Genomic DNA, 14,438 nt, shown 5'->3' with positions numbered 1-14,438 from the left:
ATGCATTCTCTGTACATACAAAATGATTACATAGATCCTGAGTAGTTCGACTTTTTCATAAGGTGGTCGTATTAAGTTCATTTGGATAAAGTGTTAAACTCCTTTAAAAGGAAAAATCCTTTTGAAACATTGTGAAAGAAAATGCAGCCTTGGCTGGTGTGGCTCAGTGGATTGAGTGCCAACCTGAGAACCAAAGAGACACCCTTTCAATTCCCAGTCAGGGCACATGCCTGGGTTGCAAATCAGGTACCTAGCAGGGGCCGCACATGAGAGGCAACCACACATTGATGTTTCTCTCTCTTTCTCCCTCCCTTCCCCTCTCTCTAAAAATAAATACATAAAATCTTTTAAAAAGAAAGAAGATGCAGGTGCAGAAAAATCAAATACCTCTTATAGAAACAAAATACCCAAAGATTTTCTGTTTCTCCCCAGGTTTTCAGTCCGCACAAAGACTCAGAGTCAAGGAAACCAGACATGAAGTTCCTGGGGGGGCCAGGGCTGCCACACAAACTTAGCTTAGAGAGAAAGAACCTCTTGAGAATTATCTGATGATGTCAATAAGTAAAGAGGTGACTTAAAGCTTGGAATAGTGATTTCTGAATTACTCTAAGGGAACAAGTCATACTGTTTTATGAACAGAGTTTTAACCTTGATGAAATTTATAATTGTACATTTAAAAAAAATTTTAAACCACGTTTTTTAGAAGTTGCTATTTTGGTCTTATAGTTTTCATACTGAGAACTGGTCTCCTCACCAGAGTTTTGTGGGATGTTGGAATGTGATCCTAAGCCTCTTGCATTTTGTTTTGGGTTATTGACTGATTCCGGTCTGTGTTAAAAAGGTTGCAAGTCTGACATACGATCTGCTGTTTTGAAGTCAGCAAGGACCCAGGTCTAGAGTCTCCTGTGGTTCTCTTGTTCATGTCTGAAAGACCTCAGAGGGGTAGGTGCAGATAACTTCTCAGTAAATTACTCTAAATTGCCTGCAATTTGTTGGGAATTGTCATTTTTTATTTTTATTTATTTTAAAAATATTTTATTTATTTATTTATTTTTAGACAGGGGAAGGGAGGGAGAAAGAGAGGGAGAGAAACATCAGTGTGTGCTTGCTTCTTGCACACTCCCTACTGGGAACCTAGCCTGCAACCCAGGCATGTGCCCTGACTGGGAATTGAACCAGTGACCCTTTGGTTCACAGCCTGTGTTCAATCCACTGAGCTACACCAGCCAGGGCAGGGAATTGCCACTTTTAAAAATTTATTGCTACTGCGGCTATTTGAGTTTATGAAATATGATTGGCACTGGTAAATTCCTTGGAGCTTTTATTTGAGGTATCAAGGCTGGAATGAGGGGCAGGGGTCCCCAGGGGAGAGCATTGCCAGGTGCAGGATGACCTTGAGTTGCAGTAAAAGTGGTTTACTAAAAACATATGATGACATACTCTTTAAAACTTTTTTTTCCCCACTTTTTAACCACTACCACATATGAGGCCTGTCCAGAAGGTATCCAGCCATGTAATAAGAAAAAGAGACATTTATTGAAGAAGATACAAGACATAAGAAACATTGTACATAGGACAATGATGCCTCAGTCCTCTTCAAAGTAGGCACCTTAGGACCTCACACAGTTCTCCCAACTGCCATCAGCTGCCTCATCATATTTTCCTGAATCTCATTGATAGTCTGAAATCCATTCCCTTTCTATGGTGATTTTAGTTTTGGAAAAACCAGAAGTCACGGAGCACCAAATCTATGCTGTAGTGGGGCTGAGTCACCTGGGTGATTTGGTGTTTCGCAAAAAAACTTTGCATGAGACATGATGCATGAGAGGGCACATTGTCATGATGAAGCTGCCAGTCACCAGTTGCCTATAGCTGCGGCCTTCTGAATCATCTGAATATTTTCTGTGGAGAAATGTTCAAGCTTAATGCAAAATTTGACGCAGATTCGTTGCTCTACTTGCTCAGTCATTTTGAATGTGATGGCCACACAGTACACATGCTCACTCAACAGCATCTACCATCCCCACTGACTAGTACATTGTTGACGCATGTGCATTCCAGTCCACTCTCCTTGGCTGCCAGGTTATATCAATGTCGCATGCAAATCGTTCTCATTATATTAACAATGGCTGAACTTTTTCCGAACAGACCTGGTAAAGTAAGTTCCTCATCAGATCCATGTGAACTTAAAAATCTGATGTGAAACAGTTGTGAAAGTCTAGGCCCTGGAGAGACCTCTGATATTTAAGAAACTGGTGGTGCACAGGGTAAAGCTGACTTAAATGTGTAGTGTTTGCTGAGTAGAGAGGAACAGGACCTCTAGTTTTGTTAACTCACCATGTTTGAACTCTCACTACTAAGCTCCATAGGTGACTTCTGTATAGTGCTTTATAATTTTCAAAGTGGTCTTTATATATTGTTCCATACATTTCAATAACTGCTCTGCAGAAATAACATGCACACCATTGTCAGTTATACAGGCATACCTCAGAGATACTGTGGGTTCAGCTCCAGACCACTGCAATAAGACAAACATTGCAATAAAGTGAGTCACAAATTTTTTGGCTTCCCAGTGCATATAAAGGTTACGTTTACACTATTGCCTATTAAGTGTTCAATAGCATTATGTCTAAAAAATGTACGTACCTTTTAAAAAAATCTTTACCCAAGGACATATTCATTGATTTTAGAGAGAGAGGAAGGAGAAAAGAGAAACACAGATGTGAAAGATAAACATCTATTGGCTTCTTCCCCTTTGCCCCCCTCATGTACCCCAACCAGGGATCGAACCCACAACATAGGTATGTGCTCTATCCAGGGGTTGAACTCACAACCTTTTGGTGCATGGGACAATACTCCAACCAACTGAGCCACATGGCTGGGGCAAAAATGTACATATCTTAATTAAAAATATTTTATTGCTAAACAAAATGTGAACCATTACTAAGCCTCAATGAGTCATAATCTTTTTCTGGTGGAGGTTCTTACATTTAATTTGTAAAAAATGCAGTATCTGTGAAGCACAAAAAAGCAAAGCACAACAAAACAAGCTGTGCCTGTATAGGAAACACACTGGTGCATTAGAGATTCTCTAATTAGAAATTAGAGAATCAGGTAAGCAGAAACATGACTTGCTATCCCACTGCTCGTGGTTAGCACTATTTTATCTAGATCCTGAGGTGTCTTCTTGGTATGTATGTAATCTTTTTCCCCTGTGAAAATGGGATCCTAATTCAGAACATGTATCTTCAACAGATATTTTAAAGTGCTACTAATTTGAGTATTATAGCTACCTGTGAGAATTATGGTAAAGAAAAAGTGACACCAGGTGGGACCCACTCCATGCCTTTTCTTGTGTGACTGTCATACCAACTGCAGTGGGCCTTTCCAACTGTGAGCTTGGGTTCCCCTGAGTAGGATGTTTTTCTGGCTAGAGTTTATAATCTGGGTTGTTAGCATTTGTATCAACTCTCACAGAAAGTTAGTTTGAATTGTGGGATTTAACTGCTACCTGTAGCCTTTACCACCCAGTTCTCCCGCTTGATGTGAGGGACACTGCCCAGACCGGACTGTATGGTGGCCAGTCTGTGCTTCGTGTGTGCTGTTCCTGAAGACTCTTGGAACCCTGATGAAGAAGCGACCATTGTCCCACTTTGCAGGGAAGGAACAGTGACTTGGCCAAGGTCAGTAGCTGGCAAGTGGTGGTCCTGAGAGCCTCTCTAGAGCCAAGGTTCTCTGCTGTCCATTTCTGGAGGGGGCAAATGTGGATGATCACCCAGCCTGTGCCAGTTCCACTGAACACACATCCTCTGGTCTTACTGTTTGATCTTGATCATCGTTGGCCTTTGATGTGTTGTGCAATTTAGAGTTCATTCACAGTGGTGGGCGGGGTGCTCCAGCTATATAATAAAAACAAATTCAAAGCCTGCAGGAGTGAAACCACGAGGTGACCTCATGGCACAGGTGACTGATGGCTGAACAGGAAGCATGCACCTGGTACAACCAGGTGACTCATTTTCTCAGCCTTTCATCTCCCATCCTGAGTGATCTCTGAGCTTTATCAAAGAGGCAGTAAGTGCTCTGTGGTTCCTATTCAGCTTCTGATATCACCTGTTCCTGCCCCCAGCGGGGACCCCAGGTGTCTGTTATCTAAGTAGAACTTACTGGAGATATATAAGTAGGGGTATAAGGGGGGCTTCATGGAGGGGCTATTTATTAACCTTGGCTGATCATTTGCATAAAGGCCAAATTCCTGATTTTTGTATGGAGGACATAAAATAGAGATATAAAAATAGCTGACATTGGCTTGATTTCTATTGTATTTTTTAATACAAACTTTTTGACCTTTGCATGCAAAGGTAAGGTATTTGTTTTATATGTGATAGTGTTTATTTGTGAACATGGGCAACATGCACCTAAGTCATCAGTAGTGCTAAAACAAAACAAAAAAACAGAAGTGCATCTTATCGGTGGGTCGGTGCCCTGCCTTTTGTACAGAGGCTAATTTGAAAAGAAGTGTTCATCCTAATCACCTGGCACCTTTGTCTTGGTCATTTCCTTGTGGCTTTGAAGACTGCACTGTGAGAAGACAGAGCTCTAGGAGTGAATTGCTTGGTTGGGAAGCAGGTTCCCCTTTCTTCTTCCTGAGGGTCAGGCTGTGTGTGAATAATGGTATTCGGAAGGCTTGTGGTGTCTCTTTGGGTGATGACTACTTGCTCAGTGGCAGCTTCTTGAGGCCTGTAGAAACAGCTCTGGTCTGGAAGCCCTGCACCCAGATTTGGGTCTGGACTCCAACACCCTCCTGTGACAGAGCAACGGAGTGGAGTGGGAACTGGTCCTGCCAGTGTGAAGTGCTGTCACTGTGGGAGGTGTATACCCTTCAACTCCAGGGACAACTCAGGTGGCCGTTGCCAGGTGGGTGGAGGAACAAGCCTCCGTTCCATAGAATACCAGCAATACCAGCTGGCACAGAAGGGATGACTACTGGTACGAACAGTGACCTTCATGGATCTCAGATTCCATGTGTGAAGTAAAAGAACCCCAGCAAAAGGGAGCATGTACTCCCTGTGTGGTGCCATTTATACAGGATTCTAAAACACTCAGACTTCTAGTGGCAGTGGTGGGTGGAGGGGGACTGGACAGAGGAGTTACAAAGGTGCACAGGGAAATTTTGTGGAGTGATAAGTACATTCATTATCTTGGTCTTGGTGATGGTTTCATGACTGTAGACACACATCGACACTTCTGCAAAGCAGTTTATATGCCTTCATCTAGGGAATGTAGGCTTTCAAGATTGGAGGGTACAGCAGTGTTCATTTCCCTAAGGGCTTGGACAGAACCCAGCTCTTTGCTTCCCTTGGGCGGTGACAGGTGTAGGCTTCTGTGCACCAGGGCTGCCAGTCGGGTCTCAGTGAGGACCAGGCTCTGATGCAGAATGGCATCTTTGGAAGGTGATTTTGGTAGGAGATAGTTGATAACACATAGCGTTGTTCTTGCCTACATTTCCGCTGGCTGTTGGCTTTGTGGGTTCAGATTGATGACAATTGTGCAGGGTCTGAGCTCACTGGGATGCCCCTTCCCCTCAATGGATATTGTTGACAAGTCAGTCTGGAATCTGCTTATGGTCACATGGTCCCTGCAGACTGTACCAGATGGCCACCTGCTAAGTGGTGCCTTGTGGCTGAATCTCCCTCCAGCAAGTGCTTGTTTCCTCAGCCCCTTTCCACCCTCCTCCCCGGGAGGCTCAAACAGGAAGGTACACTTGATGTCATCAGAGTCTGCGCTAAGGTGGCCGTGCACTTGTGCTGGTCGTAACATGATCAAGAGCCATGCTCTGACACTTGGCATGGAGGCTTCTGAGCTGGGCAGCGCATCCTGGGCATGTTAAATCCGGCCTCTGTGGACTGTTGCACACTCAGGTTCTTTGCTCTGTGCCAGTGTTCAGTCCTCTCGCATAGTTTATGCCTGTTTCACCCTTGTCCCCAGGGCGATGACAGCCACGTGCCCTCTCTTCTGTGGTACAGGACAACATACACAGAGTTCAAGCCGTACTCCTTGGTTTCCCTTTCTGGGAGCCAGTGCTGGTGTCCTAGGTTTCTGTCTGCCCAGTGACTGTCCCCTGCCCTTCTGGTGTCACAGCCCTTCCCTAGACACGGGGGTGTGGAAGAGGGTGCTGTGGTGGGAACATGGCCAAAGCCGGTCCCTTAAGGTGTGGGCTCTAGGCTAGGACAGGAGCGGGTCTGAGAGAATGACACCAACACTTATGAAGGGGCAGGCCTTGGGCTCCTCAGACTCACCCACCTGCGTTCTGTGGCAGACCCCATTCTGCCTGTGTTGCTTGGAAGGGATTTTTTACATCTTGCTGATGGCAGGGAACCCGTCCTTGCTAATGCTTGCTGTATGCCAGAAAGCTGAAGGGTTTCACCAGATCCAGCAGTTTTCTGCATCCAGATTTCCACCTTTGACCTGACCAGGGCCTTGGACCAAGATGGGTGGAGATGCATGAGGACTCCTGAGGAGCAGACAGATCATGACAGGGGCACAGGGGGCTGGGAAGCACATGGGGTGTGCTTAGAGGATGGGTGGCCAGGTGAGGCGCTGAGGTGGGGGTATGGATCAGTCAGAGACAAGCGAAAACCAGGCCACCTGGTGACATCCCAGCCTGAGAGTGGGGCACTTTCCTCCCAGGCAGTCCTCGATTGGCCCCCTGGAGCCCAAGAGCGGCCAGACTTTCCCACTCGCCTCCTTTTAGTTCTGAACCTTTTCTCTGACCAGGACTGTCATTCCTTCCTGCTTGGTTAGCGACACAAGGTCTTCAGTCGGGTTAGAAATATATAGTTCCAGCGTTTCTGGTTATTCTCAGCAAGAGGTTTGCCCTAAATCGCCTGGTAGGATCCCATCCCATTGTTGGAGGAGGCAGGAACCCAAAATACAGCAGACTTCCAAGGGCCCGCATCCCAGCCCGGAATCTCGCAGGTTATATGACATTGGGTCATACACACGCGCTGTGGAGAAGAAAGTGTCATCCTAGGCTAGCACTTCAGAAAGATTTCACACAGTGTCTGGCCCTCCATCCAGCATAATGAGATACTGAGTGGAAAGTAGTTAGGCCCTCGAGGATACAAGACAGAGGGATGAAAAATGAGAGGAAGGAAACTGTGGGGATGTAGATGATGCAGTTAACAGATACGCACTTGGTGAATACCTGTCAGGTCCAGGGAGGGAGTACTGGCTGAGCTGGGACCCCATGCCAGAGAGCAAGGAAATGTTCACAGACTGCTGGGGCTGTGATTGTGAGCAGAAGTGGAAGGAATGGATTATAATCTACTGGATAAATAAAAATCTGAGGTCCACACTGATATAAATAAATGTGGTGGAGGTAAAGTCTTCCTTACAGTAGAACGCCAATAAATACAGCTCAAACGATGGCATTAGAAAAATCACTGGGTGTTTAAATAGAGTATGTGCATAATCTCAAAGTCTCTCCTCATGAATTGTGTATTGATTACAAAGGGAAAGTAGTAAATTAAGAGTGGAAAAACTTGGCATGCGCTTGGTTTGCTGCCAGTGTGGGACCAACCAACACAATGTTCTTCTACATGTGATACAGCATCATGTCTTTCACGTGTCTGCCAAAAATTCCCGGCATCGATCTCACAGCAAGTAAACAACAAGAAGCCCAACAGAGCAACCGGCCTGGACTCATGAGAACTTCGCGCTCAGGAAGGGTGAAGATCGAGGACCTCCCTGGTGAAAGAAGACAGAAGACACCTGATAGTCCGTGTACACTGAGGATCCGTGGATCTTGGGAAATAAATATAGTTCTAAAGGCAATACTGGGACAGTGGAGGAAATCTGAATTGGGCCTGTGGATTAGTGACTGGTATTGTATGGGTTGAACTGCCTCCTGCCCTTGGCCTGTGGTGAGAACAAAGCCACTGTGAGTTACAGGTAAGGGAATGATACCTCACCTTAGCACTAAGGAAAGGAGGAGGGGCTGTCAGCCAGTCTCAAAGTCTGCCTCCCGTGTCCACAGAGGGGCAGGCAGGTGGGACTGGCACCTCATCACCTTCTAAGAAATGAAAGGTATAGAAGCTAACAAGTGACATTTTCAGAGTACCTGGGTGTACAGATCTCTTAGACCCCGCTTTCAATTATTTTGGATGCATACCAAAAAGTGAAATTACTGGTTCATACAACAATTTTTTAATTTTTAGGAACTGCTATACTGTGTTCTGTAGTGGCTGCACCATTTTATATTCCCACCAGCAGTGCACAAGGTTCCATAGAAACTGAAAATAACCACCAACCTAGAATTCCAGCCTAATGAAAATGTCCTTCAAAAATGAAGGGGAAGTACAGTTTCAGACTGGCAAACACTAAGAAAGTTCTCACCATCAGCCCCTTACTAAAGGAGGTACCTAAGGATGTTCTTTAGGCAAAAGGAAAATGCTCTTGGGTAGAAACTCCTGGACACAAAGAGGAAAGGACAAATGTGTGGATAACTCTAGGTGACTCTCAATTGGTAAAACAATACTGATAATGTCTTGTGGGGTTTAAGAAGTATATACAGTTAAAATACAGGATGCCAGGGAGCACATCAGGGGTGGGGAGAGGTGAATGGAGGGAATTCTGACCTGTGCTGCTTGGGAAGAGGTAAATGCACTTAATTGGACTTTGATACAACAAGGCTCCCTATTATAATCTTTACGGGAATCATTCTCTGAGTAGTAAAAGGGTTAGTTTATTAGAGGGAGGAGATAGAACATGAAAAATACTCAAAGGGCAAGAAAGAATAAAAGAAAATAGGACAGATATGACAAAGCAAGATGGTGGCCCCACTCTCAGTAATCACACTTAATGTAGCAGAACTGAGTGATGTAATTAAAAGAAAAAAACTCTCAAACTGGATCTTAACAAAGACACAAAAGTAAGAGAATATAGAAAGGTTAAATGTGAAAAGATGGAAGACGAAAGTCCTGTGAACAGCAGCCAGAGAACAGTCAACACAGGCAGGACGAGGGCCAGGGGACATGTTTGTGTGGGTCCCGTCAGGTTTTATTCTGAGAACTTCGAGAGCTCCAGAGGAGTTGGATGTTTCCCTAGGTGCACCACTTGGGGTGTTGCCCATATTTGCTGTGCCCCATCAATGCAGGAGTTGCGTCTGCTCACTAGCACACATCTGCATATGCATGCACAAGCACGTGCACACCCTCCTGCCTCTGGTCCCAGAGTCCCCCACATGACATTTCCTCTCACACATCACTGGCCAGAATTTTCTTTGTCACATCAGCCTGCAGTGCAGGCCGAGCAGCCCTACTTTCCATGGCAAGAGGTGAGCACTAACCTGTCCCAAGAGCCAGCTTCATGCTTAAAAGGCAAACAGGTGATGGTAGTGCTTCCTCCTTTCTCTTCTCTCTTCCCTTTGTTCTCTTAACTTCGAATCCATTTATATAGTGAGATTTACTCTGCACTGGAGGCAATAGAAAAATTAAGAATCTGTGTTTGCCCTGATTTCAACTTAAAGATGAATTTTCTGTATGTGTGAAAGACATGGCTGGGAGCTGTCGCAGGAGGAAGGCAGACAGACTTGGACACATCAAGGTCCGAGGCTCAGTCCTGCCCGGTTAGGTTCCTGCCCGTGGGAGAAGGTGAAGGCGAGCGTGTGGGTATGCAGGGCTCTTCAGTATGATCTGTGGGCTTGTGCTTCCATGAAGTAAGTGCTGGGACACCTTTTTCTCTTTAATTTGAATTCTTTTTTGTTTGTTTAACCAAATGGGTGTTCATAAAAAGTTACCAAAATTTAATATCCCTTAAATGTAAAAAGGAAATTGAAAACGTTTAGCACGTAACCTATAATTTGAATTTCAGTACGGTGGCTGGTAGGTGACAATATTAGTGGTTTTAATTTTTTATGTGCCAAAAGAATAACTGTCATTTTAAAAATAGTTTTGATACTTAAAGCAAAGAAGGTGACATGGCATATTCCTGTCACTTTGTCTGCTCTGTGTCAGATATAGTCTAGACAAAAAGGTGTAAATGGAGAAGACCCAGGGATGGCCTGTCCTAATCTCTGAAGATGTCCTCATCCTTCCCATTAGTCTTTGTCTGTGACATGTTCCTGAGAGCCTTTGTAACCCTGCCTCTGCCCTCTTCAGGCCAGAACATGTTAGTGGCCTCCAAGGACATCCTCAGGGTGCACTGGGTGGGTCAGAAATACTTTGTGTTCTGTTGGACAGTGACTGGCCCCCTGGGGGTAGTTTCCCCTCTGTGGTGCCAGAATGATGAGCATCTGCTTCCTGAGCTGGTGGGTAAGTTATATGACTGAGTTACTGTACACTGCTGTGACCTCAAAGGCTGGAATAAGAGGATTACTGACCATGGTTGGCACTGTTTTGGTGTTTGTGGCCTCGGGTACTGCTGTTGCCAAGGCCCACAGGGAAGATGGTCCCTCCTTTGGGGGCCTGCCTTCAGCCCCACTGTCTGGCCCAGTCCAGCCCCACATAGCCTGTGTGACAGGTGTCCAAGATACCAAAATGCCTTGTCCTGCAGTCTGGTTAGAGCACCTTTTTATGGGTATGTGCATGACATGAAATGGGACTTCCAGAAGGTTCTATTCATCAGGCAGTAATTATTCACCTGACAGATTGTTTCTGTGAGCATAGAAACAACCTGGTCTCTCCTCTTTCTGCACTGAAGATACTGAAGTCCAAAGGACAAGGTGACTTGTTCCAGGTCCTGGCAGTCAGTGCGGGCTGCCATTCACCAACACAGCAAGTGCTCAAGTACAGTCAGCAGCAACTCCAATCAGATGCGAGGCCGGGGCTGTGGGGACTGTGACCGGGGTCCAGTGCGCACATCACTGAGCATTCATCACGAAAACCCCAGCCTCCTCCACAGACATCAGGACCTTTGGAGAACCTTAGTCCTTTCCCACTTCAGCACGATCAGGAAAAGCTGACATATAGACAGATCAGTGGAATAGCATAGACCGAAATAGATGTATATGTCACCGAAGTTTAGATATGGTGCAGAGAAAGATTCAGCACTTAATGCCAATAACTGGCTCTCCATTTTGGTACAAGAAAGTGGGGTAGACTTTACATACATACACATTTCAGGTAAATATCTAAATTTTTAAAAACTCCTCAATGATTTGAAGATAAATAGAAGAATATATTTTTAATCTTGGAATGAGGAAGGCCTACCTATGTAATATAGGAAAAGTTCTATGAAGGAAGAAGTTGCAAATCTGATTTCATAGAAAGAAAACACTTTTGTATGATCACAATCAACATGAAGAAAGTTTTTTAAAAAGGGGGACATTTAGGGAAAACATTTTTTTGCATATGTGGCCAGAGATTAATAGTAAGAATATTTAAAGACTACTGTAAATCACTAAGAAATTCATAAACAGCACAATGGAAAATGGACAAAAGGCATGAATAGGTAGGTAACTTAGAAGAAGGAATTTAAATGACAAAACTGCCAGCCTGACCATTAATCAGGGAAATGAAAAGTAAAATCAAGTGTCATTTTCTGGCTGATCATATGACAAGTGGAGGTGAATCCTACCCAGGAAGCAACGGCTCCTGGTAGGAAGTAAGTGGAGGGCAGCACGAAGCCTGTGTTAAACCCACAGGTACCTTCCCCTGCTGTCCCCTATGTTCCATCCTGTGGCAGTTCTCAGACCTGTACACAGGAGTCCTGGCTGGCTCTGTGACCCCCTTGAAGGGGTTGTGGCCTACTGTCATCAGGCTCTCATGAGAACCACACAAAGTAGTGGGCACCAAGGTTGATGCTGCCACTGCAACACCCAGGAGGTTGGTGTGCTTTGCAGCAAATAAGTCTGCTCTTTAGAAGAAGGAAGAGCAGCTCTGGCTGGTGTGGCTCAGTGGATTGAGCGAGAGCCTGTGAACCAAAGGGTCACCAGTTAGATTCCCAGTCAGGCCACATGCCTGGGTTGCAAGCCAGGTCAGGCCCCCAGTGAGGGGCACACGAGAAGCAGCCACACATTGATGTTTCTCTCCTTATTCTTCTTCCCTTCCCCTCTCTCTAAAAATAAATAAAGTATTTTTTTAAAAAAGAAGGAAGAACAGAACAGCCATGTCCCATTCCTAGGTACACTCATAAAAATGCAAACCCCAATGATAGTATGTGTATTCACTCACATGTCTGCCTCGATGCAAAGGAAAGACCTGGAAGATAGCTTGGGCTTAACTGATCCCTCTGGGGAGGTGGGAGGTAGGATGAAGATACCAGCCCTTTCTGTTCTTTTTCTTGAATTGTTTCCACTTGTAGTTTATGTATAAGGATATCCATGTGATTCTGAAAACGTGCATGAATGCGAGAAGACGTTGGGCTGCTGCTGATGTCCGCTCCTTGTTTGCAGATACGGATCCTGGCGGGAGCCTGTCAACCCCTACTACGTCAACTCTGGCTACGCCCTTGCTCCAGCCACCAGCACCAATGACAGTGAGCAGCAGAGCCTCTCCAGTGATGCAGACAGCCTGTCCCTCACTGACAGCAGTGTGTAAGTCCCCCCTGCCTGGGTGAGTGCAGCAGAGCACAGCAGCCTGTGCCAGTCCCATCTGGGGCTTTGTCTTCATGGAAAGTGACTTGTGGCTCTCCCCAAAACTTGGTGTTAGTGTAACTGACATATAGACCGACCAGCTGCGTTGCAGAAAGTGTCACTAAAAATCCTAATGTAAACTAGAATTGAGTTTTGCGTTAGTTGCTTCTCTCTGAGGCTGATGCTATAGAACCTTTGGAAGAGGGGAAACCATAGGGTGACATTGAAATAAATTCCAGGGCTGCCTGGTCTAGGGCACTTTGGTTCTTATTTTCTCTTTGGTTTTTATAGTCTTGGGGTTCAGTTTAAAGATCGGCACACATGCCCTGACCGGGTGGCTCAGTTGGTTGGAATGTTGTACCATTAGCTAAGAGGGGGGCTTAATTCCCGGGTGGGGCACATACCTAGGTTGCGGGTTCAGTCCCCAGTTGGGGTGTGTATAAGAGGTAGCCAATTGATGTTTCTCCCTCACGTAGATGTTTCTCTCCCCCTCTCTCCCCTTCCTTCCCCTCTCTCTAAGAACAATAAGCATGTCCTCAGGTGAGGATGGATGGATAAATAAAATAAAGATCAGTGCTGGTTAAGCAGCCAAGGAGGGCATTTGCCTGTCCAGGCAGATATGACCCTGGTACCATCCCTAAAAGGCTGCACTGTACCTAAAAGGTACATTTCTTGCTGACACTGTTCTGCATTTATCAGTTTTTTAAATTTAGAAATTATTATAGTTTTCAGCCCCTGTCATCTCACTGTGAGGGAAACAGGGAGATGGGAGCAAGAGAGGAAGTTGGTGCAGCTGGTTTTGTGCTGGTCCAGTGCTGGGATGTTTCAGAGACTGCAGCTGGGTCTTCACATGTCTGAGAGGTCTCAGTGGCCACATAGAAACACATTGAGCCTCTGTGTCCCTCAGCGGTGACAGCGGATCTTCCATGTCCTCTCCAGGGAAGCCCTCCCTTTGTGGAAAAGTACTCGTTTTGTGACACCACCTCCTTCACTTTGGCAGGGGTCTTATTGGGATGCAAATGCACATTAGAAGCTTGATGGTGTCAAACCCTGTCTTACTAGATCATGGCATCGCTCATCCCACCCTCTGAGGTCAATGTGGGTCTTCACTTTTGCTGTCCGAGATGCCAGACTTGCCCAGCTTTTGATCCTTTTGCTGTTTACCATCTGACCAGCATGATGGGAAGTATCTACTCAGGGTCAGAACGTGGGGGTGGGAGCTGATTCCAGGGCATCCTCCAGCATCAGGGCCAGGAAGCCTTTGGCTGTGACAGTGAGCATATGTGAGCCCACCGACCACTGTCTTCAGTGTCCTTTTCCCACAAGACTGAGACTACATAGGGGTATGTCCAGGGCTCCCAGCTAGGCTGGGGCAGCAGCTATCAGCTGGTCCCAGGGACACTTCTTCCCCGTCCAGTTTGAAAACTGAGGAGTCATAGATTTAAATAAGAAGGAAAAAGTGCTATGAAACCCATATTCTTGTAGGTGAACATGCTTTTAAATTGTGTACTACTGTCTATAGTTTACACCTTTCATTTGCCTTTTTAAAAATCTCATTTGTAAACATTCTTGAATATTTTGTTGATCCAGACTCTTACAAATCTCAAAGCCAATCATAGTAGTAGTTGAAATTCAGTCAATATGTGTTAAATTACTGTTTGGACAATTGGACTTCCAGTCATGGTGGCAGTATAGGTAGACACGGGTTGCCTCCCTAAGAAGCACATCAAAATTTCAACCATTATACATAACAACCATCACTCAGAACCGACAGAAATCAAGTTCAATGGAAGTCTGACAACTTTGGAATTAAAGAAACCACATCCATCCACACTGGTAAGGGGGAACAGATGCAAAACAGGTTGGT

At 45.4% G+C, this 14,438-nt stretch overlaps 1 protein-coding gene across 3 annotated transcripts in view; it reads left to right on the top strand.

Annotated features, from left to right (window-relative positions):
* AXIN1 (axin 1) overlaps window positions 1–14,438 on the top strand; it is a 70,784-nt gene that overhangs the window by 28,290 nt on the left and 28,056 nt on the right. For all 3 annotated transcript variants that reach the window (XM_045849153.1, XM_045849151.1, XM_045849152.1), the window contains one exon: window positions 12,392–12,532. In XM_045849153.1, coding sequence (XP_045705109.1) covers window positions 12,392–12,532 — 141 coding nt within the window. The remainder of the gene's footprint in view (window positions 1–12,391; window positions 12,533–14,438) is intronic.

Source organism: Phyllostomus hastatus, unplaced genomic scaffold (assembly GCF_019186645.2).
Source record: "Phyllostomus hastatus isolate PE091 unplaced genomic scaffold, TTU_PhHast_1.1 phas_contig_64, whole genome shotgun sequence".
Classification (NCBI taxonomy): Eukaryota; Metazoa; Chordata; class Mammalia; order Chiroptera; family Phyllostomidae; genus Phyllostomus; species Phyllostomus hastatus.
Note: the sequence above shows the minus strand (reverse complement) of the source record. Positions and strands in the feature narration are given on the sequence as shown.